At 40.5% G+C, this 25,589-nt stretch overlaps 1 protein-coding gene across 1 annotated transcript in view; it reads left to right on the forward strand.

The window, feature by feature from the left end:
- Positions 1-1,437: 1,437 nt before the first annotated feature.
- LOC310634651 (complement component C9-like) overlaps positions 1,438-25,589 on the forward strand; it is a gene marked incomplete at both ends in the record, with an annotated part of 29,122 nt that continues 4,970 nt past the window's right edge. Inside the window, 8 exons of the mRNA XM_083353167.1 lie at positions 1,438-1,514; positions 3,131-3,224; positions 4,133-4,280; positions 6,443-6,590; positions 8,343-8,481; positions 9,692-9,904; positions 13,099-13,339; positions 22,572-22,697. Of these exons, the coding sequence (XP_083209293.1) occupies positions 1,438-1,514; positions 3,131-3,224; positions 4,133-4,280; positions 6,443-6,590; positions 8,343-8,481; positions 9,692-9,904; positions 13,099-13,339; positions 22,572-22,697 (1,186 nt within the window). The remainder of the gene's footprint in view (positions 1,515-3,130; positions 3,225-4,132; positions 4,281-6,442; positions 6,591-8,342; positions 8,482-9,691; positions 9,905-13,098; positions 13,340-22,571; positions 22,698-25,589) is intronic.

Here is a 25,589-nt window from a genome sequence, read left to right on the forward strand (position 1 = left end):
AAATACACACACACACGTATATATATAAAGGTAAAGGTTACCCCACACATGCGTGCAATGTTGTTTCCAACTCTAGGGGCCGGTGCTCATCTCCGTTTCAAAGCCGAAGAGCCAGGGCTTGTCCGAGGACATCTCCATGGTCATGTGGCCAGCATGACTCAATGCCAAAGGTGCACAGAACGCTGTTACCTTCCCACCGTAGTGGTCCCTGTTTTTCTACTTACATTTTTACGTACTTTCGAACTGCTAGGTTGGCAGAAGCTGGGACAAGTAACAGGAGCTCACTTTGTTATGCAGCACTCGGGATTCAACCCGCCAAACTGCCGATTTTCTGATCAACAAGCTCAGCATCCTAACTCACTGAGCCACCACATCCCTCCTTTTGTGTGTGTGTGTGTGTGTGTGTGTGTATTATTTTTACAGTAACAGTCTTTAGTATTAAGCAACACATTGTCTGGGTTTATATGTTTGACATTAATAATAGTACAATTTCCATTCCTACCCTTTATTCCATTTTTCTAACCATTTATAAACATTTTCCCATGTTTGAAAGTATTCTGAATTTTGCTTTCACTTCATTCTCAATGTAAGCCTATCCATTTCTGCACAGTCCAAAATTTTCTTAATTATATTTTCTTCAGATGGTATTTCTTCATTTTTCCATTATTAAGCAAATGTAATTCTCGCTGCTGTTAATATATGTAATATTAAGTATGCACATTTTTTATCATAATTTCTGAGATTATACCTAAAAGAAATAATTCTGGTTTATAGTCTACATGTGCTTCTATTATCTTTTCTAGCCACCTATATATTTTTGACCAATAGTTCTTTGCTTTAGGGCAGGGATCTTCAAACTTGGCCCTTTTGTTACTTGTGGACTTCAACTCCCAGAATTCCTCAGCCAGCAATGTCTGCATTTCCAACAATTGCTAGACATATTTGTAAACATTTTTGCTAGTCTTGCAGGTGGTAGATGCCATCTAAGAAATATGGGAAAAAATATGTCTCCCAGCTATTTAATGGGCCAGGAGCATCACAAACTACCATTTAGGATAGGTTTGCTGTCCTGAATTGTATGTCTTATTTCCATCAGTTCCTATTGAACAATAGTATTACAAAAATCTTGTTTACCATTTTACCCCATTTCTGCCATACTTTATTCTGCAGAGGTATCAGTGCTCATGGTTTATTGAATTTGAGTTCAAAAGCTTGGGTTTCCCATCTGCCCTCTTTCTCTATTTGTACAAATTGAGTATATTTGCCAAATTGAGTATATGTACAATGAGGTCCAGGACACTTCCCAGTACACAATATGACCATTGACCTTCATCTGACATCACATTTTATTTATTGTCCTTTTAATATTTAACAAAAAATGAACAGAATAAAAGATTTGAATCTGGGTCTGATTTACTTTTTAGAAGACCTACCACCATGTCTACTTCTTTGTTTCTTATAGGAGTCCTCTGCAGTTTAGGAGCAAATAGTTTTGCCTCAGTAGGAAAAGCAAGGTAAGTCCATTGTATGGGATAGAGATAACATTTCATAGCATTTGTGGGTGTACTCCAAATTTCCTAGTACTCTGCTTTTTATTTATTTTTATTTATTTATTTTATTTTTTATTTATTTATGCCTTGGTGGAGCATTGGGCTAATGCCTCCTTAAGTAACACCAGCTGCCTGCAATTAGTGCAGGTTCGAGTCCCACCAGGCTCAAGTTTGACTCAGCCTTCCATCCTTCCGAGGTAAGTAAAATGAGGACCCAGATTGTTGGGGGCAATTAAGATGACTTTGTAATAATGCCGCTTGGGGTGTGTGTGAAAGCCCTAATAAGCAGGCATATACATAGAATGAAGGCTACTGCTAAGCTTGTAAGCTGCCCTGAGTCTTCGGAGAAGGGCAGGATATAAATGGAATTAAAATAAAATAAATAAATAAATTTCTGAAAGACAGAAAGTAAGAGAACTACTGCTTCCTGCCATTTTTCAGATGCTTCTGAACAATATGTCAACCTATTGAATACAATAGAAATTATTTCCATGCAAAAAAATAATCAAATTGTTAAATGAGCATTATTTTATTAGTAACAGATTTTTAAAATTTGTGTACCTCTAAACCTCAAATTGGAATACTGGAATTTCAAACAAAAAAATCAAATATTTTTACATTAGAAATATTCATAAAAGTATAATTTGGTCAGATTCTGAGACTACTTTATATAATCTGCTTGTTCTTTTCTGCCCCAAATTGCATCTCACGTGTAATTTTATTTGTGCGCAAATTTTATTTTTACAAAAAGAGGAAGGAAGGAAGGAAGGAAGGAAGGAAGGAAGGAAGGAAGGAAGGAAGGAAGGAAGGAAGGAAGGATTTTGAAGTTACATCTCTCTAACCTGAGTGAAAGGGATTTAAAAATAGCAAATGTGCAAATTGGAACATAATATCTGAGTTCAAATGCTCAGTACTTTAGTGTTAAGTGTTGACATCCTAAAATGTTGATGGATGAGGCCAGCCTCAACTTCCTCTCAAGATCTATTTCAAGGATAACTAGCCAATATAGGAACAGCATGGAAGAAGAATGAGCTAAACACTGCCTCTTTCCATGGTTTGCTGACAGTAAACACAAGACAAAGGTAACTGCTTACCAACCACATAAAAACACATATATGCACACCTGTTATCTTGAGTCCTCACTGATTTTTCCTATATCAGTGGTATGGAGAAAGTTTCTGAGAATTCTTTTAAAAATATGAAAGTACAAACCCATATTAAATCATATTTTAAAGCTTCTTTGTACTATGCCATGTGAAATAACATCTTTCTTGCTTGAATTCTGTTTTTAAAATAAAAATTGCACCTAGAAATTGCAAATCATTTGCAGGACTCAACCCCTTTTTCCTATGGTCGTGGAGTTTTCAGTATTCCCAAATGTAGCTTCTGTGAAATCTTGAAATCAAGTATTCTCATGCAAGGTTATGTATTGAGGGACCACAATGAGATGGCATGCAACTAAATGACTGGGCAAACAAAGTCATATTGTTCCCTTTCAATATGTAGATACAAACATTGTACATATAAACAGTGTTAAGCCAGAAACATTTCAATTTACTTTAAGACTATTTTGTTCTAAGGGTTACCAGACAACTTAATGCTCCAGAACCCATTGACTGCTTACTGACTACCTGGAGTGATTGGGGGCCATGTAGTCCATGCTCAAAGGAAAAAGTAAGTAGTTTTTCCATAATTTATCTTGCATTAAAATTTATCTTGTAAAGAAGATAAATTTGTGAAGTATAGGCTCCTTGGTGGATATTAGTTTCAAATAGTAAAATAAAAAAGGGTTTCTTGTTTGGAATAATAATAAACCTTTATTGTCAAAGTACAACATGTGTACATTGAGATTAGCTGAGCCTCCCCCCGTGCTCTCTCCCCCCAACACACAGTTGCAACAAACCCTCCATCCTACCACACCATGTGAACCAACTATACCACACACCATCCTCCCATGTCAATTCTGCATAAGAATCACTGGCTGTCCAGTAATTATAGTGTTAAATTTGAATGAATGATAAGAGATCACCCATTTTACTCCTTTTTCACAGTCTAAATGTGTACATTTTCAGCAGCTGTACACTGGCTTTCTCACAGCAGCAACTTTAGAACATGTGGATTTCAACTTTCAGAATTGGTAGTCCACGCATTTTAAAATTTGCTAGAGTTGAGAAACAACAACAGTTGTAATGATCATCCAGTGATTGACTGATAGTCCATCCTCCTCCTAACAGCTGTGGATTCTGAAGTTCTCATCCTTTCCATTTTGGAACAATACAACACATATTTCCATTTCTTTCACCTTGTATATTTATTTTATTTATTTATCATATTTTGAAACTGCCCATATCCCTCGCAGAGGGATTCTAGGTGGTGCACATATTAAAACATAAAAATAGTGTATCAAATTTAAAATTTATAAAGTATTATTAAACTTCAATGTTTTATTGAAGTTCATTAAAAGGCAGGGGGAGGGCTTTCAGAACCAGCCTCATTTTCCCTAGCCATTCATCTCTCCCGTCCCCCACAGCTGGCTGATTTTGAGTCTTTTCTTAATTGTGTTTTTAATATCTCCCACAAAGTACCGCTCAAGGAGTATTGTGAAGTTTGGACAGTTCGGAGGAAAGCCATGCACTGTAGCCCTGAGTGACAGAGAGCGCTGTGAGGCAGAAGGTCTGTGTCCAGATGAGAGAGGTCATTGTGGGAATCAAGAGTTTGAATGTGAAAATGGTAGGTATGGAGACTCCGACATCTTTTCTATACTGCTATCACTGACTATACAGTAGTGGTCTGATGACAAGATGAAGATTTAAAGCCAGATCCCAATGATTTAAAACTCTAGGACAGTGGGCTTCTTTTCAAGGAGAGCCTCCAGAATCATCTTCCAAAAGGAGAAAATTACACACTGGCTGATGTGTTCTTTCTTGCTTTTTAAGCTGCCAAAAAACAGCTTTCTCCCATTCCCTGCTTTTTCTCAGCTTTCATAGTACAGGTTCGCCTGGTGCGCCAGTTGCGACCCTACCTGGACCAAGATGCCCTACGCACAGTCACTCATGCGCTCGTGACCTCCCATTTAGACTACTGCAACGCTCTCTACATGGGGTTGCCGTTGAGGACCACTCGGAGGATTCAGCTGGTGCAGAATGCGGCTGTGCGAGTTGTGATGGGGGTTTCCCGATACTCCCATGTAACACCTCTACTCCGCGGGCTGCATTGGCTCCCGGTTGCCCTCTGGGTGAGATTCAAGGTGCTGGTGATGACCTATAAAGCCCTAAATGGCTTGGGTCCAGGTTATCTGAGGGAACACCTGCTGCCAGCATCAAGTTCCCTTTGTCCAGTGCGCTCCCACAGGGAGGGTCTGCTGAGGGTGCCACCGGTAAAAGATTGCTGGCGGATAACACCCAGGGGGAGAGCCTTCTCAGTGAATGTGCCTGCCCTCTGGAACCAGCTGCCCGTGGAGCTCAGGACTGCCCCTGACCTCCGTTCATTCCGCCAGGACCTGAAGACCTGGCTCTTCGAGCTCTCTGGCCCAGGCTGAGAATTTTAATTTTAATTTTAATTTTAATTGGGGTTTTTACTTTTTTTCCAGGGATTGATGTAATTTTTAAAATTGTTTTTAACTTTTGTATTTCTTGTTTTAAATACCTGTAAACCGCCCTGAGTCCTTCGGGAAAGGGCGGTATATAAATCTAATAAAATAAATAAAATAAATAAATATTCTGTTTGCTAATGTGATTTTTGCAGTAATATTTTCTTTGTGCATGCATTTTTATAAGCCATATTTTGATGGGAGAACCACACTGTAATGTTCAGAGAAATATTAAATGTCAAAGTATTATGATGTTTCTGGTTAAAAAAGCTGAACAAGATCTTGTTCAGTTCCAGTATACTTTAATCACCAACATGTACTATTTTCACTGCATTATTATATGATGATGACTGTTGCATTTCACCAAATAAAATTCTTGCGAATTTCGGCCTATTTGAAAGATCATTCGCAAGAACGCTATATTATGGAATGGAGAAAATGGATTGATTTTATCCAGAACAAGTATAGGGTTAAGAAGTTTTATGTAGCATTTGAATAAGTCTTCTTTCGTTTTTTTTTTCTTTTATTATCTTAGTTTCTTTTTATACATATTCAATATTATTATTATTTGTTTTATCTTATATAATCTAGAGAGTGATGGATTTTAGAGTTTATAATTGTTAGTATATGATTGTTTATGATTGCTTTTTATATATATACCTTGTATTTAGCTCTGGGAAGTCGGGGGGGGGAGGGGGGAGGAGGGGAGGTAGGGAGGGGGGAGGAGGGAGGGGGAAGGGGGGATTCTTAAAGGAAAACTGTATTTTAAAACTTTTCAATTAAAAAAAACCCTTTTCAAAGGTTTTTATATAAAAACATATTTTATATTTTTTTATATTTATATGTCATATAGGCAGTGGTGGGAATCACCCAGTTTGCACCACTTTTGCAGAACTGGTAGCTAATTTTTTTGTTGCCCAGGCCCAGAATGGACTTCCGGAAGCAGCATCCACACAGAGAACCGGTTGCTCACATATTTGAATCCCACCACTGCATATAGATGTAGTTATATTTGCACTGAACTGAACCACCAAAACACCTCAGTAAAGTTTATTAATGTTTGATGATATAGAAGAGGATTTTATATCATTCAAACAAGTATTGTAGTATTTTCCCCCCAAGACAAAGTAACATTAAATCAGTCAGTCATTCTGATATAAATGGCAGTTTCTTTATGTAGGCTGCAAATTTGGGGAGTTGAAGTCCAATACACAACTGGGGAAGGCAGTGTTGATTTATGAAAGTATTCTACATATCCACTTACCTATAATTATAAATGTTTTGTTCTTTGTTCTACACTAAGGATTTTGTCTAAAGAATAGGTTGGTGTGCAACACGGAAAATGACTGTGGTGACTTTTCTGATGAAGATGATTGTGAAGAAATGAAACGCGCACCCTGTGGGGATCGTGACATTGAGGTATCAGAACTTGGAAGAACAGCTGGACAAGGGTGAGTTCTAGAAAATGTTCATGAGAAGAATAAGAATTACATGTTGTGCTACCTTATAAGGCTGGAATCCTCAAAATGGTTTTCAAGAATACAAAATTTGTGAAAACCTTTCTTAGTCCCAGTAGGATCACATTCCTCCTATCTGACTTTTATTTACACACACACACACACACACACACACACACAGAGAGAGAGAGAGAGAGAGAGAGAGAGAGAGAGAGAGAGAGAGAGAGAGAGAGGAGAGCTCAAAAGTTATTTGATTTCTTGATTTTGCTCTGACCTATCATGTATTTTCCTCTAAGTATCATATGACATTTCTATGATGTGAACACTTTTTTTAAAAAAAATTTGAACATTTAATGATTAACTGGTGTACAGACTTTTTAATCAATCCTTTGTGGTTAATGAATTACCATTCTGCTTTCTGATCCCACATTTGGATTTCATGAAGATGTAAATTCTTCATTATTTTTAGCTGCTTTTACATTGGGAAGAACAGATCTGCCCATCAGTGATTAGAATTTTTTAATCTGCTAATCTTGGCATTTTATGGATGTTAGCAAAGCCCGTTTTATTTCCTCTGTTTTGTACTGCTGCCATGGCAGCAGCATGCCAGCTTAGAACAAATCAATCTAGCCTAGATCTTTACAGATGTGCAAATACAAAATGGATCAGATTCATCCACTCTTTTCTAGCTAAATGAAAACCTGTTCCAAATTATCTTGATCAGCTTTAGAAAGGGCTTCAGATTAATCCAGTGTAGCCCCATTAATGGATAGGGATATAGGTATAAACATGTAAACCCATGAGATAATGTGGATTGCTATCCTTGAAACAGTGTGATCTTATGAGTTCCGGGAACCATACTTTCCCTGGTTTGGCACTTACCCTCTAGAGCAGCGTTTCCCAACCTTAGGAATTTGAAGATGCGTGGACTTCAACTCCCAGAATTCCCCAGCCAGCTGGCTGGGGAATTCTGGGAGTTGAAGTCCACGCATCTTCAAGTTCCTAAGGTTGGGAAATGCTGCTCTAGAGTGATATCCCCCCCCACACACACAACTTTTGAACAAGTCCCACTGTAATGATACTCTGAAAATAATTCAAAACCTGCCAGGCTACAGAAAAGGGTCATTGTAGAATCCTCATAACTTTGACTTTTTATTGGTCTTCCTTGGCTAGCTAGGATTCTTTTATACATTTTCTTCTCTTTTCTATTATTTGTAAGATACCCAGAAATATTAAGAAGTCAGGGAGGCTCAAAACTGAGTTAAATAATTACTAAAGCCTACCAGGCAATGTATGCTAACATTTAAGGCAACATAATACTCTTTGTGTGAATTTAGTGGTTATGTTACCAGGCTAGAAACCAGGAGGCTATGAGTTCTAGTCCCACCTTAGGCATGCCTGCTGCAAGGATGACTTGGAGCCAGTCACTCTTAAGCCCACAATATCATGCTCAGGTGACAAACCACTTCATCAGTTCTTTTTGCAACCAATGGATCAACACATATTCAATAAAAATGAAATTGTGGAAAAATGCTAGGACAAAAAAAGTATATCTTTGTTATTTTTATGTATATTACAGATTTGTCTTTGTTGTACTGGCTTGATTTTCTGTTAGTATATGACATTTAATAGTACAATGAGAAGGTCGATGATTAATACCCTTCCTTCCTTCCTTCCTTCCTTCCTTCCTTCCTTCCTTCCTTCCTTCCTTCCTTCCTTCTTTCCTTCCTTCCTTCCTTCTTTTAGTGTGAATATACTGGGAATGAAACCAGCTCAAACTGCATTTCACAATGAGTTCTACAATGGCATCTGTGACAGAGTCCGTGATGGGAACACAGCCACTTATTACCGCAAGCCATGGAATACGGCTGTCCTCAATTATGACGTAAGCTTCTTTGGGTAAAGCAGAGTTTTGTTTTGCATCAAAAGGTAAAATCCACTTTGGCTCAGCCTCAATTCTTAAAATGTCATGGGTGCGTCCATGTAATTTTCTTAGCAAAATTACACAAATGATTTGCCATTGCCTTGGATTTTTTGAAAATTGCCTTGTCTAGCTTGCACCCCTGAAATTTCTGGTTCCCCATTCAGATAGCCCTCAGTTCTGGTCCTGCTTTGCTTTTTGAGATTAGCCAAGATCAAGATTTTGTTATAGCAAAATAAACAGGCAAGCCAAAATGCAGTGTTGTCTAGTTTTGAGGGGGGGGGGGAAGACAGGTGATATTAAGGGCTCCTTATCTATGTTTCCTAATTCAGACTTCCCATCATAGTGTTGACCATAGGCATTAGGACTGCAACACAGAATTTTCAACCAGCTGTACCCCCTATATGGCTGAATGGCATATGTTATAAATATTTTGTCAACACCATAGAGATTAAAAAAACACTTTCTATGCTGGATACAGTTGGCATTCTGTGTATTGGTGTTTTATTTATATATAATAATAAAAGCAAGTAGTTTACTTAGTTAACAAAAATGTGGAATTTTATCCCTCTTCAAACATTCACCTGCAGACACAAGGGATCACCACACTACCAAATTTTATTTGTTATTGTTTAGTTAGAAGGCTGAAGAAGAAATAGCCTCATGTTGGCCTTAGCATCCTTTTATGAGTCTGTGTAGTATAGGAGAGACTAATTCACCACATATTTTTCACCCCTCACACATTTAGATGATTTTGTTAGCTACAGATATACAGTTCAGCTATGCAGAGCAATCTGAAGGTCACCTGACCTTGGAATTGGGATGACACCAATATTTCCCAAACCTGGCCACTTTCAGATGTATGGACTTCAACTCTCTTGCTGGCTTGGAAATTTTGGGAATTGAAGTCCACACATCTGAAAGTGGCCAAACACTGATTGACTTACACTAAGAAGGAAACTAACAGGAGTGATTCAAACAGAGAGAAACGTCCCACATCCTGGATAAATTTACCAGTGGTGCTAATTCAAAATCTGGTTGACTAACTTATGGCTTAGTGTCTTGTCTAAACCAAGCACACCATGGGGTACCACAGGGTGTCTCACAGCCTATGTTGTTTATCATTACCTATCTGTTAGTCTGCCATTTAACTGTACATTTTCTGCCTTTCAAGACAAGAGGAGACAAACGCTTTACAAGTGAATTCTACAGTGACCAAGTATCAACAATGAAAGAAATATTCAAAACAAAATCACAGTCTTTCGATGTGAGCTTATCTCTTAAACTGAAACCAACTGAGTCCAATGTAACAGCTGACATTGAGGGAGGCTTCCATTCTGGCAAATCAGCCAACATGAGTGAGTTCTTGAAAAAAGCCAAAGGAACGGTAAGCTTTTTAAAAAATACATCGTAGGTGAATATACTTTATTCCAGAGGGACCATAATTCACATGCCATAAGAAACACTGAGCCATTGGCTGAATTCATGCTGAACTGGGTTATTGAAATATCAAAAAATATTAACCTTGTTTAGTTTTTCAGTGTCTTAGCATGATGTAAGAATCCAACCTGTTTTATTAGTTTATGGGATAAAGTACTGTGCAAATCCCCATAATGGATTATCTTGATAATCAAAATAAAAATGCATGAATACAGAGACATGAAACCTATAGTCATCTGCCTACTTTCTCGAGTAAGGCACACAGGATGAAACAATGACCTAGAACTCTAACCCAACCCACATACTAATCAATTTGGGAACCCTGCTTTGTAGCCAAGAATGTAGTGATCAGAAATTGGATCTTTTCAGTATCACAGTGGGACTGGGTAGTTTAGAATGGAGGTGTGACAGTGAGGCTTATATGCTTCTCCTTTGCTATATACAATGGAAGTATTTACAATAGGTATATACAACAAGATCTTGGCTTCTACCCAAGGTCAGGTTTCTTCTTCTTAAGAAGAAATCTCCCTCCCAGAGACTACTTCCTTCTTACTCTCCACATAAATACATAATAAATAAATAAATAAATAAATAAATAAATAAATAAATAAATAATAAACCTTTATTGTCAAAGTACAACATGTGTACATTGAGATTAGCTGAGCCTCCCCCTGTGCTCTCTTCCCCCAACACAGTGACAACAAACCCTCCATCCCACCACACTATGTGAACCAACTACACCACACACCGGCCTCCCAAGTCAATTCTGCATAACTATTCCACCTTCACTTTATCTCCCTCTTCTTCCTTCTAGAGCAGGGGTCTTCAAACTTGGCCCTTTTATGACTTGTGGACTTCAACTCCCAGAATTCCTCAGCCAGCCAGCCTGCTCTAGAGTTATCAAGAGTGAAAGAAAGGAATGTTCCAGATTTATTAATGAGCATGTTTGGCACCAACTCATCCCTTTTCCTTGGATCTCCTCAGCCAATGCTCATCTGCATCTCCTCCGGTTCCTCTCCAGAGACTGGGTTTTACCCTCTGTCCATAACTAGCTGTCTCCAAGCTTCCTATCTTGGGTGAAGGTACCATTTCTCTGGGACTTCTCTTCCTCCAAGGAAGCCATGTGTTGACTTTTCTTCTCTGTTTTTGACCAGGAACTCACAACTGGTCTGCATACTCACATTAAATTTACTCCCCAGATTTTCTCTGCAGTCATGCCCTTCTAATGACAGTCTTTGTTGTTTGCAATTTTTCTCTTCATTCTTCCCCTCTTTTTCTCTTCTCTCAGTCTCCATTGTTGGGTTAGACTGACAGCAAGTCCCCCATCAAATGAGGAGGTTGATGTACCCCCAGGGTCTGGTCTCCAGCACCTATATACTAGACCAGGGGTAGGCAACCTCGGCTGTTTTATGACTCATGGACTTCAACTCCCAGAATTCCTGAGTCAGCTATGCTGACTCAGGAATTCTGGGAGTTGAAGTCCATGAGTCATAAAAGAGCCAAGGTTGCCTACCCCTGTACTAGACTGATGGGAATACTGTCTACTAATATTGGTTAACAGCCAGTTCAGCTCATTAGCCCACATGAAATACACCTGCACTTCAAGGCTAGAGTTGAGCTTCCTCTCCCCCTTTTCTCTTTTCATTTGCTGACTCACACCAGTACAGCAGCAACCATAGTAAAAACCATATGCCATCTCAGCAATGGCTTTCTATCATGGAGGAAGTAATCATGATTTCTAAATACTTGTTCATTTAGGCCAGGGGTGTCAAACTGCTGGCCCGCAGGTCAGATGTATCATAGTGAAACTGCGCCTACCCTATTGCTGGCAATGACAAAAAAGCCGTGATACGTTGCGACACATCATGTGACGTTGCGAGTTGGACACCCCTGATTTAGGCATTTTCAGAATAACAGCTGTCTCTAATGACCAAACTACCTGAAAATTAAATCTAGTTCATACCAAGTTTTATTTTATAAAGTAGCATGGCCTTCTTCAAGAGGATCAACACTTCCTCTTAATTATACTCCAACAATTAAGAATAGCAATACATAATTTGGTAAACTTTCCTGGACCACTCCATGGTAAAACTGGGTGTTTTCTCTGGAAAAATGCCTGCTCTGTTCAGTAAAAATGGTCATGGGCATCAGAACTGGACAGCAAGCTTAGACAATCACTATCGTGTGTGGGGAAGAACCATTAGAATGGTCACTTGAAATAAATGAAAGTTTAAATATTCAGGGTTTGTGTTTTCTATAAAATTTCCATATTCTCACATGTACATACTTTTAATGACTCATAATTTATTTGTGACTTGGCTGCAATATAGCTGCCTTAATCACCAGGCACAGAGTGGTGTAAAAAAGAGAGCATGCTGAGAACCCTTTGCTAAAAACTCAATGTATTAAACTAAATTAAATTTGAAAAACAGGCAATTCCTGGTGTACCTAAATCTGGCTTTACAAGAACTCCAATTCCCATGTTTGTACAAGCATATCATATGCTGTCTTTATGGGCAAGAACTGTCTATGAGCCATGTTGGTGCATTGGTTAGGATGCAGTATTGCAGGCTGACTCTGCCTAGTCCGGAGTTCAATCCTGATGGACTTAAAGTTGACTCAGCCTTCCCTCCTTCCAAGGTCAGTAAAATGAGGACCCAGATTGTTGGGGGTAATATGCTGACATTTGTAAACCACTCAAAGAATGTTGTAGAGCACTATGGAGTGCCGTGTAGCAGAGTGAGCACCTGTTACTTGTCCCAGCTTCTGCCAACCTAGCAGTTCGAAAGCACGTAAAAAATGCAAGTAGAAAAATAGGGACCACTACGGTGGGAAGGTAACAGCGTTCTGTGCGCCTTTGGCGTCTAGTCATGCTGGCCACATGACCACAGAGATGTCCTCAGACAAGTGCTGGCTCTTCGGCTTTGAAACAGAGATGAGCACTGGCCCCTAGAGTTGGAAACGACTAGCACACATGTGCAGGGGAACCTTTACCTTTACCTTTACTTATGGATTCTATGACCTGAGAATTGCCCATATAAACAAATTTACAATAATCAGAGGACAATGTAAAAGAATCCCACAATCTCACTCGCTACCTGTGGATATAATAACTTATGTATTATTGTTTTCTCTTTATAGAATTCCATCTATTTACATGTCAAATCTAATATATATCTGGGATCTTTCCAAATGCGAAAACGTGATTTGCGCTTGAGCGAGACATTCCTGGAAGATCTAAAGTTTTTGCCAACTACTTATGAGAAGGGAGAATATTGTAAATTTCTTGAAACATATGGAACTCATTATTCACAGAAGGGAACCATTGGAGGAAAATATGAGCTAATGTACGTGTTGGATAACCATACTCTTTCATCACATGGTAAGGACATAATGAAAGTCATCTCTTATATACAAGGGTAAACTCTGGAATAATAATCTCAACTTGGGTTGGTTCAGGGTAATAATTGCACCTTATGATGTTTATATTGAGTCGCTGTTAATTTTGTTGTTGAATTCTTCATCTCAAAGGCAATTGACGGATTCCCCCTATAAACGTACAACCTTTGGTGCTCGCTTCACATGATTTTAACATTTTTCTATTCTTTTAGTTACAATAAATACATGGATTGGAATCAGACTGGTTGACAGGATAAGTGCCAGCATTCATCATTCTGAGTTCCCCCAAAATTTTATTTATGAATTTATTTCTTTACTTATCAAGTTTATGTACCTCCCATCTCACTTAAGTGAATGGTTAACAAAAAAATTTTAAAAGAGACATAGTTAAACATAATATTAAAACAGAAATTAAAAGATAAAAGATTAAAAATTACAAAAGATTAAATGGGCCAAAGGCAGGCCCTTAGCCATCAATCACTCCCAGAGTTGCATGCCACTTTGAATTCCTTTCATATATACTTCTAGAAAATATTCTGAGTGGATGCAGTCCAGTGCTTTGATTAGAAATGCACCCCCCATCTGCCTTGGGGAAATATATAATGCTACAGGCAATCAGTAGTGGAAAGGTCCTGGAAAGGGTGGCAGGGGGCATTGTAGTAAGTCTCTTTTTCTATAACTGGATGTGGTATGACTGTCCATGTGTATTATGGCAGCCTTTTTGTGACCTGGCAAACTGTTCAAGACAACCATTTTGGGAAAGCATCCTTGGTCAGGCTGAGAAGTGGTATCTGGCCTAGCATTAGCCAATGAATTATAAACATCATTGGTAAGATGTTTTGGACCACATCTCAGCCTTGGCCCACATGGAACATCTTTTGTTAAGCCAATTTTCTTTCTTTCTTTCTTTCTTTCTTTCTTTCTTTCTTTCTTTCTTTCTTTCTTTCTTTCTTTCCTTCCTTCCTTCCTTCCTTCCTTCCTTCCTTCCTTCCTTCCTTCCTTCCTTCCTACCTTTCTTCTTCTTTATTTTATAGTTGCCCATCTCACAATAAAGTGATTCTAGGTAGCCTACAATAAAAAGCAATAATAAAATCCAAATCTCAAAAATGTCAGTTTAAAAGTAACATCAGCAGTACTATTATAAGCAAGAGTGTAGAGAGAATTAATGGTAAAAAAATTCACTCATCTTATCAACTCATTCTTGCTTTGAGATCCCCAGACCTACTGACACAGTTATGTATAAGGGACTGTAAAAGGTTCCCTAGGTCGGGGCAGGCAACCTGGGCTTTTTTATGACTTGTGGACCTGAATACCCAGAATTCCTGAACCAGTCATGCTGTGTGACCTGGCAAACTGTTCAAGACAACCATTTTGGGAAAGCATCCTTGGTCAGGCTGAGAAGTGGTATCTGGCCTAGCATTAGCCAATGAATTATAAACATCATTGGTAAGATGTTTTGAACCACATCTCAGCCTTGGCCCACATGGAACATCTTTTGTTAAGCCAATTTTCTTTCTTTCTTTCTTTCTTTCTTTCTTTCTTTCTTTCTTTCTTTCTTTCTTTCTTTTTTTCTTTCTTTCTTTCTTTCTTTCTTTCCTTCCTTCCTTCCTTCCTTCCTTCCTTCCTTCCTTCCTTCCTACCTTTCTTCTTCTTTATTTTATAGTTGCCCATCTCACAATAAAGTGATTCTAGGTAGCCTACAATAAAAAGCAATAATAAAATCCAAATCTCAAAAATGTCAGTTTAAAAGTAACATCAGCAGTACTATTATAAGCAAGAGTGTAGAGAGAATTAATGGTAAAAAAATTCACTCATCTTATCAACTCATTCTTGCTTTGAGATCCCCAGACCTACTGACACAGTTATGTATAAGGGACTGTAAAAGGTTCCCTAGGTCGGGGCAGGCAACCTGGGCTTTTTTATGACTTGTGGACCTGAATACCCAGAATTCCTGAACCAGTCATGCTGACTCAGGAATTCTGGGATTTGAAGTCCACATAAAAGAGCCAAGGTTGCCTACCCCTGCCCTAGGTAAAGATCAAGCCAATCTTACCCAGGGGAGGAGGGAAATATATTACCCTGGGTTTCTTATGAAGATGAGACCTCCAACATGCTTCTTCTGCAGGGCAGGAAGATATAATTGGGCCAACCATCAAATAATGATGAGCTTTAAAGGACAAAACCAGCACTTTGAATTAGACCCAGAAGCAAAATGGCAACAAATGCAGCTTGCAGAGCAGAAGTGTAATATGTGCTATTCTAGGAGCACACATAACTGCCCACATTGCTATATTTTGCATCAGATGAAACTTCCAGTTCCCTTCAAGGGCAACACATGTAGAGTGAATTATAGTGGTCCATTCAGAAGATAATCAGAGCATAAGTGACCATGGGCAGTCTCCCAGTCCAGGAACAGGTGCAACAGGTGGGCAACACTAAGCTATGCAAAAGCCTTCCTATCCATGCCACCTGCTCTTCAAGCAGGAGTTGCAAGTTTAGGAGGACCCCATGATCTGCACCTGTGCTAGATTAATAGAAAGTCCTCTCTTTATTATCTCTTGAAGCAATCAGTCACTAACCCAGCCAAATCTCCTTATCCAACAATTGTGCTTGAACAAAATCACATTAACTTGGCCCAAAATCACCATTTTGGAAATTAAATTTCCTCCAGGATGTCCACTGCCCTCTACTAATAAAAAAATGGCAAGACTTCACACCTCTTTTGTCCCTTCCCCATAGGCCAGGCAGGTAGCAATATGTGGCTAGTTCACAACAACTAGTTGGTATTTTGAAGATGTGTCCGGTCTTAGAAGCTCTATTTGATGTTCCCAAATCCACTGACTTTCTCATTGTCCTTGTTGTGTATGTAAATAGTTGCTAACAAGGGAAATAGCAGATTGCAATATAGCTGGGTTTTGAGCGGGAGATTCAGGTGCAATCATTGGATGCAATAAACTAGAAGCGGGAAAATAGACTCCGTTGATTGGTTACAGTTCAAACACTACCACTATAAAAGGTTGCAACATTTGACAGTTGACAGTTGACTTTGTGTATTCAATAAACTCGTTCATTGTTAAACCACTCTGAGTCCTCGTCTATCAGAACCAAACAATTGGCGACGAAGGTGGGATAGACAGAAGACCAGAGAATTGGCGGAATTGTCGCGCAAAGGCGGCAAATTCGGAACGTGTCACAGTCAACCGAGCGGCCGCGGCAGAATTAAAAAAAAATTCTCCGAATGGCGCAAATCGGGTCACTGAAGGAATTCGACCCAAACTTCCCCGAGGATTGGGAAGAATACATCGGACAAGTCGAAGGGTTCCTGTTAGTGAACGGAATCACAGACGACAGAAAAAAGGCGGCAGCATTATTGACGATTTGCGGCACACCGGTCTATCGAATCGCTGTCGGACTGTGTCAACCGCAACCGGTCTCAAGCGTGCCTTATGCCGACCTCCTAGCCAAACTAAAGGTCCACTTTACACCTAGGAGATCCGAACTCTTCTGGCGGCGCATCTTTGAGAAGAGAAACCAGAGACCGGGAGAATCCATACAAAAATTTGTCGCTGCCGTCAGGGAAGCCGCAGTTCGATGTAAATACGACAATTTAGAAATAAGAATTCGGGACCGAGTAGTACTGGGCTTGCGTGACGAGCAGCTACAAAACAGAATAATCGCCAAACCCACTGGCGATCTGCAGGAAGTGATCGATGAACTTTTAACGTACGAATCCACCGGGTATCGCGACCCCCCCCGCAGCAGTATGGCAGCATCGTCCGAGATCAACCAAGAGGGCTATGTGGACTGCGGGGAGGTGGACCAGCAGTGGGAAGAAGATATTGCTGAAGTCTCCAGGCGATTCGGGAAATTGGCGCCAAGACCACCCAGAAGTGAAGGGCCTGAACATAACCGCCATCAACAACCCGCAACTCCGCAAAGACAAGCGACGGGGGCACAACGACCATGGAGGGACACCGCAGCCAGACCGCGCGACAACGACAACCAGAACCGGTATGGCAGCTGCGGAGGCAACCATCCCCGCGCCTCTTGCCGATTCCGTACCGCAAAGTGCAGGAAGACCGGCCACATCCAGGCCATCTGTAGGAGCCGTGCTCGCGACAACCGCCTTCACGAAGTCGATGTGTGGCCCGAAGGTAAGGTAACCCCTTATTTCAGTGGCAAAGAGACCCCTAAACCCCGGGTTAAAATTCCAAATCTAGGGGAGGTGGCGCGTGTCAACCGCAGGAGAAATGGGAAAAGTAGCAATTTTCCAGAAGGAAAATTAAAAATCGTAGTCCATCTGCAAGGGGTTCCTTGCAGAATGGAAATAGACTCAGGGGCTTCAGTATCAATAATTTCCAGTGAAACCCTTGAGAGGATTGAACAATTAAGTGGAAGAAAAATTCCACTTAGTTCAACAAAAATTCAATTAACTGACTTTCAAAAAAGCCCCATAAAAATAAAAGGGAAGATTAGCCTTAGCGTTAAATTTAAGGGATTTAAGGGGGTCTTAGAATTAATAGTCACTGAGGGACACAGGACTAGTCTAATTGGCCTTAACTGGTTCCCTGCCCTGGGCATTTGGATCGGGGGAATAAATTCAGTAATTAAAAATAAGACCCTCGAATCAGTCTGCAATGAATTTGCAGACGTATTCGATGGATCTCTTGGTAAATACAAAGGGCCCCCAATTAAATTTAACCTAGACCCCTCAGTAAAACCAATCAGGCTTAAGGCCCGAAGGGTGCCTTTCGCCCTGAAGGAAAAAATCGGTGCCGAGCTCGACAAGCTTGTAGGCCAAGGCGTCTTAGAACCTGTTGAGGGTGGTTTGTGGGAAACGCCGATTGTCACACCCCTCAAACCCAACGGGGATGTGAGAATCTGCGCTGACTACAAGGCCACCCTGAACATTGGAATGAAAAAACACGCTTACCCGGTCCCGACGGTGAAGCAGGTCCTCGCCACGATCCAGGACGGCGCCATGTTTGCCAAGCTAGACTTGGTGCATGCGTACTTACAATTGACTGTTTCTGAAGAGGTTGCAGAAGCACAAACGATTGTTACCCACAAGGGGGCGTTCCGAGTCCACAGACTGCAATTTGGTATTGCAGCAGCTCCAGGCATCGTTCAAGAAGTGATGGAGAGGACCTTAAAGGGCATACCTGGTGTATGCCCTTACTTTGATGATGTCTTGATAGCTGGAAAAAATGAGGAAATGTTAGTGGAACGGCTGGAACAGGTATTGAGCAGATTTAGGAGGGCAGGATTGAAACTAAAAAGGGAAAAATGTTGCATTGGGGTTAAGTCCACTGATTTTTTGGGGTTCAGGATTGACAAAAATGGAATCCATCCTACCCCTGACAAAATTAAAGCAATTAAATGGGCTCCTGAACCAAGGAACAAGGCTGAACTACAGGCCTTCCTTGGCTTAGTAAACTTCTATCATACGTTTGTGCCACACAAGGCTGCCATTGCAGAACCCCTCCATAGACTCTTAGATAAAAAGACTCCTTGGCAGTGGCTGAACAAACATAGAGTTAGTTTCCAAACTTTAAAGGACATTCTTTCCAGCCAATCAACTGTAACCCACTTTATAGAAAATAAACCAATTTACCTAGCGTGCGATGCTTCGCCTTATGGTGTAGGGGCTGTGATCAGCCACTTAGACAACCAAGGAATACAAAGACCAATCGCATATTATTCCCGGACACTAACCAAGGCAGAGCGGAATTATGCTCAGATAGACAGGGAGGCATTAGCAATTGTGGCAGGAGTAAAGAAGTTCCATGACTACCTTTATGGTAGGAACTTTACCATACTGACTGACCACAAAGCCTGTTGGGACTGTTTACCACGGATAAACAGACTCCCCAAATCATGTCACCCAGAATGCTGAGGTGGTCCATTTTCCTCTCAGCATACTCATTTTCCCTCCAATACAGACCGGGCAAGGACATGGGACATGCTGACGCCCTTAGCAGACTGCCCTTAAACAGCACGGAGGAAGACCCTGCCCCTGTGGGACAAATAATGTCCCTACAGGACATTCCTGATTGGCCTCTAACCGCTAAAGATATAGCTGTGGCAACAAATAATGACCACATTTTAAAGAGAATAATGGCCTGGGTCCTGAGTGGGTGGCCAAACGCCAACCCGGATGCCAAATACATTCCCTATTTTAGAAGAAAAGATGAACTGTCAGTTCATTTGGGATGCTTACTGTGGGGAAACCGTGTGGTTATTCCTGGAATCCACAGACCAGCTATTTTATTATAATTACATGAAGGACACCCAGGAATAGTACGGATGAAGGCGTTGGCTAGGAGTCACTTGTGGTGGCCAGGACTGGACAACGACATTGAGGAATGTGTAGCCAATTGCCATTTGTGCCAACGTTCTAGGCCAGAACAACAACACATCCGTACGCATAAGTGGGAGCTAGCTAGAAATCCTTGGTCCAGGATTCATATTGACTTTGCTGGACCTTTCCAAGGGTTAACATTTTTGGTAGTGGTTGACAGCTTCTCTAGATGGCTAGAGGTAGTACCAGTCAGTTCAGTAACTTCAGGTAGAACAATACAGGTATTAAGGGGCCTCTTTGCCACTCATGGGTTGCCGGATGTAATCGTGTCTGATAATGGGCCACAATTCACATCTATTGAGTTCCAGGATTTCCTCAAGGCCAACTCGATTAAACACAAGACATCAGCACCCTTCCACCCATCCACCAACGGCTTGGCTGAACGAAATGTGAGGACCACGAAAGACGCCTTAAAAAGAATCATTCGGGGCGACTGGCATCAAAGACTGGCCGAATTCTTGCTAGACCCAACATACGACCCCATGTTATGCTACTGGCAAAAGTCCAGCTGAAATGAGGTGGGGAAGGAGACTAACCACCAAATTGGACAGATTACACCCTGACAGACTTCTACCAAGTGCTGAATTGGACATTCCAAATAGAACATTTAAAGTGGGGGATTTAATCTGGGCCAGGAACTATGCTCAAGGGGACAAATGGATTCCAGGGGTGGTTACTGAAATATTAGGTCCCCTATCCTACACTATTGAGGGGGAAGGGAATAGGATCAGCAAAAGACACATAGATCAGCTGAGGAAGAGATCTAGTGGATGCTTGCCAGTAGATGGGGACCAAAGTATAGTAGGGGGAAACAGTACATACAGGTTCAGTGATAACAACATGCCAGAGAGTGAGGTAGAGGAAAGGCAAAATAACTCATCCCCTGGTACCCAACAACAACAATTTAGTCAAATTGACTGGGAAGTACCCCTGCGAAGTAGGCCAGTGACCACTGATCTTCAAACACAAACTAATACACAAAACAGCAACAGGGAAACATCAGAGTCTGGTAACCAAGAGCCCAGGTCCAACAGAGACAATCAGCCAAGCAGACAATCAGGAAGAGGGGTCCCTAGCAGCCAGAGCAATAGATACCCCTCTAGAATCCATAGGCCACCAAAATATTTAAAGGATTTTGTACAGAAATAACAACAACTGGGGGGTAAGGGGTGTTGTGTATGTAAATAGTTGCTAACAAGGGAAATAGCAGATTGCAATATAGCTGGGTTTTGAGCGGGAGATTCAGGTGCAATCATTGGATGCAATAAACTAGAAGCGGGAAAATAGACTCCGTTGATTGGTTACAGTTCAAACACTACCACTATAAAAGTTTGCAACATTTGACAGTTGACAGTTGACTTTGTGTATTCAATAAACTCGTTCATTGTTAAACCACTCTGAGTCCTCGTCTATCAGAACCAAACAGTCCTTGTTAGCATTCTATAGAAACAGGTCTGTATATAAGAATAATATAGTGATACAATGATAATCAACTCTTGCTCTGGGATAATTTCAGGGATAAACCAGTTTTCATATCAACTCCTCATAGTAGGTTTTGTTTAGAGGGATCACAAAATTTGAAATGGAATCCTCCATTGAAATAGCCTACAAATCAAAGTGTGTTACTATAGCTATTTCACTGCATGCCATTCTATTTGTGATTAAGGTTAGCTGGATCATGTCCAATATCCATTATGCAAGGAAGGAAAAAATGAACCTCAACTAGAGGGGAAAAAAACCAAGTCTAATGTACATAGATTTTCTTCAGCAGAACAGTAACCAGATTATTTATCAAGTTGCTATACAATACACTACTTCAAACATTAGTACTGTTATTATATCAAAGTGTGTTATTATAGCCATTTCACAACATGCCATTCTATTTGTGATTAAGGTGAGCTGGATCATGTCCAATATCTATTATGTAAGGAAAGAAAAAATGAACGTCAACTAGAGGGGGAAAAAACATAAGTGTATATAGTTTTTCTTCAGCAGAACAGTAACCAGATTATTTGTCAAGTTGCTATACAATATACTACTTCAAACATTAATACTGTTAGAAAATAAATTATGAAAAAGTAGATCATTTGGAGTAATGTTTTACAATTAACCAAATAACTACCTTTGCTTAAAATTAACCTGATTCACCACCTATCTTTACTTTTGGCTTTGCCATAGAGTGTTTATTAACCTACTATGATACTAACCCTGAAAGGAATTTTATTTGCATTCAACAAATTCTTGACATTTTCTGAACTCAGGACTCAACAGCCTTTAAATAGCATTTAGGAGCTTTATAATATAAGGGGGGATGTTCCTTTACAGGTGAATTCAAATCTACCCAATTCTAGGGATGAGCCAGACTCAGACTGAAGCTGGTCTATGGCCTCTTAAACCATCTTTTCCTACATGCATTTTTTTATTGGTGCCCTGATGTCTCAGTGGGCCGGACATGTCATGTGTTCTGGACCACACCAAGTTATGCACATCTTCTTATCGAGCATCAAAGTTGTATTCTAACTTAGATGGAGAGCTTCTGATTAGGAGAAAAAAAGATTGGGCAAGTTACATACTAGAGATAGTCAGTCTGAGAACTTTTGTATTAAAAGTTGGTTCAGAGCCACTGTTGTTTCCCTGAAAGCAGCCATGGGGAATGACATCTGAAAAATAAAGAGAGATGGGGGTGTGGGAAGAAAAATAAAAAGAAAGGGCCGCAAAGTAAAAAAAAAAAAACTACAATACTTTCCTCCTTGCAATTTCTTCCAACAGATATATAAAACCAGGAATTTGATAGCCTATTTTCTGTGTAACAATTTTGTACACCTCTAATCATTTTTATTGACTCTATTTTCAGGGGTCACTGCAGGTGATGTAAATGAATGCCTAGGCTTTAATTTAGGACTTACTATCACCGCAGATACTGCAGAAGCCAAATCGGAGATTAAAGCTAAACAATGTAAAACTAGTGGATTTAAAAATGGTAAGTACATCAGCCCCTATCATCTTCTGACACTTTTATGCCCAAGTTTGCATATTGATTGGCACATTATATCCCTCATACAAGAATTAAGATATGTTATTGGATATGTCAATCTCATGCTGTATAATCACATTAAGTAATGAACAATGCTAATGCATACATTCATGCCAATAATATATAATGAGTGGTGCGGTGGCCTAATGGTGAAGACACTTGCCTCTCATTCAGAAGGTTGAGTGTTCAATCCTAGGTAGCAACAGATGTTTCTCTTCTAGGGCTCAAATAAAAAAAAATCTGCTGCAAATGCTTTACTTCAGACATGTCAAACTCATGACATCATGTGATGGCACACAACATATGGGGACTGTTTTGCCATTGCCGGCAATGGGGTGGGTGGGGCTTCCACATGATGCATCCGGCCCACAGGCCAGCAGTTTGACACCCCTGCTCTACTCTATCTAGTCAACCCGACTCTGAATTAAGAGATCATAGTATTATAAAAATGGAGGGTTTTAATGTATATACAATACATAATACCCAGTTGGGTCTAGTGGTTAAGGCACCAGGCTAGAAAGCCGGAGACTGTGAGTTCAAGTCCCACCTTAGCCATGAAAGCCAACTGAGTGTCACTGGGTCAATCATTCTAGTTTAACCTACATCACAGGTTTGTTAATGTGAGAAAATAGTAGGAAAAAGGTATGTTCACCTCCTTGAGATATTTGTAAAAATAATAAAGCCAGAATACAAATAAATAAATAAATAAAAAATATATCACTAATGTGCCAATTTATTTATTTATTTATTATTTATTATTTTATTAGATTTATATACCGCCCTTTCCCGAAGGACTCAGGGCAGTTTACAGGGTATTTAAAAACCAAACCAATAGAAAATACAAAAGTTAAAAAAACAATTAAAAAAGATTAAATTATCCCTAAAAATAAAAACCCCAGTTAAAAATTCTCAGCCTGGGCCGGAGAGCAAAAAGAGCCAGGTCTTCAGGTCCCGGAGGAATGAACGAAGGTCGGGGGCAGTCCTAAGCTCCACGGGCAGCTGGTTCCAGAGGGCAGGCGCACCCACAGAGAAGGCCCTCCCCCTGGGTGTTATCCGCCGGCAGTCTTTTACTGGCGGCACCCTGAGAAGACCCTCCCTGTGTGAGCGCACTGGACGAAGGGAACTTGATGCTGGCAGCAGGTGTTCCCTCAAATATCCCAGACCCAAGCCATTAAGGGCTTTATAGGTCATCACCAGCACCTTGAATCTCACCCGGAGGGCAACCGGAAGCCAATGCAGCTCGCGGGGTAGAGGTGTTACATGGGAGTATCGGGAAACCCCCATCACAACTCACGCGGCCGCATTCTGCACCAGCTGAAGCCTCCGAGTAGTCCTCAAGGGCAGCCCCATGTAGAGAGCGTTGCAGTAGTATAATCACTATATAATGCCATGCTATAGTGTTAATGTGTAGCTATATGCCAAGTATTTGTGTGAAGGGACTTTCATGAAAGTTGAAGTTCATTAGATTGATGCAAAGCAAGCAAAGAAGGCAGAATTTTTTGCTCAGGAAAATTTCAACTGATTCAGTGTACGGAAGAGTACCAGACTAAAGAATCTGACAAAGACACAATAAGTTATACTTCACAGGACAACAGATGGTTGCCTTGACATAATGAGGCAATGGGGCTCTTCTGGAAGAGCTCCCAGCTATGTGAGAAAAAAGCCAAGATGGATTGGCTAAGTTTCAGCAAAAGTATCTATAGAAGGTAAAAGAGTCTTGTAGTCTGTGGAAATCCTCACCCAGAACAACCTTCTGTATAGGGATCCTACCTTAAGGCTTATGGAATAAGCTAGGCCAGCCCAATTAGATTTTGCCCATAGGATCTATGAATAAATGTGAAGCTTTTAGTTCAAAAATTAAATAGGAGTGCTAAGCAAGCAGTTGTTTTTACGTGTCTGAGTCTCTGAAACAAGACAGTATTTGAAGATACTTTTCAAAAAGAGTGGAACTTCAGCCACGTAGCAGAAGCTTTCATCTTAAATTTTCTCTCTTACACACACATATACCAGAGGCCCTCTGTGTTTGTGCCAATGTGTGTGTGTTATTCAACAAAGGCAAATTTGATTTATCCCTCCTCTACATGATCTATTTCCATTCCTCATCCTTAATATGTATTTGTGCATTTCAAACTTTAGTTATGTACTAAAAAATGAAATTTGCTTATCTATAGTTTTGTAATCCTTACATATGCAGAGCACCCACCCACCCCCAGTTTGGCATAGTGGATTTTATATTTCCCATGCTACAGAATGTCTTAACTGTAGTTTATTTCATTGATGATTTAATTTGTAAAATATTTTAATAAACTTTTACCAAAGCATTAGAGTATACTAGTATACTAGACTAGAGTATAATAGAGTATACTATTATAGTATAGTATTAGCTAGAGCAGACATGTCAAACACAAGGCCCGGGGGCCGGATCCAGCCCGTGAAGTGGTTTCATGTGGCCTGCGAAGCCATCCTGGAAACTGCGGGAATGGCCCCCACTGCCTTGGCCCTGGCCCAGAGACCCTCCTTCTACCAGAGACCCCCAGATCTGTCCCACTCCTGCCCAGGCCCCCATAGGCACCCTTGATGCGAACGATGTAGAGCTGGCCATGCCCACCCAGTAGGCCATACGCACTTTAGCCACGCCTACCCAGTAGGCCAAACGCACTTTAGCCACGCCCACCCAGGCCACACCCACCTGGCCCCCTGAGGGCAACCGCAATGCTGATGCGGCCCTCAATGAAATTGAGTTTGACACCCCTGAGCTAGAGCTTTCTTTCAGCTAAGCTCAACACTTACTGACTGCCTATTTGTTGTCTATGACAACAAACAAATATTTGCCATTGT

This window comes from Vipera ursinii (genome assembly GCF_947247035.1).
Source record: "Vipera ursinii genome assembly, chromosome: 2".
NCBI lineage: Eukaryota > Metazoa > Chordata > Lepidosauria > Squamata > Viperidae > Vipera > Vipera ursinii.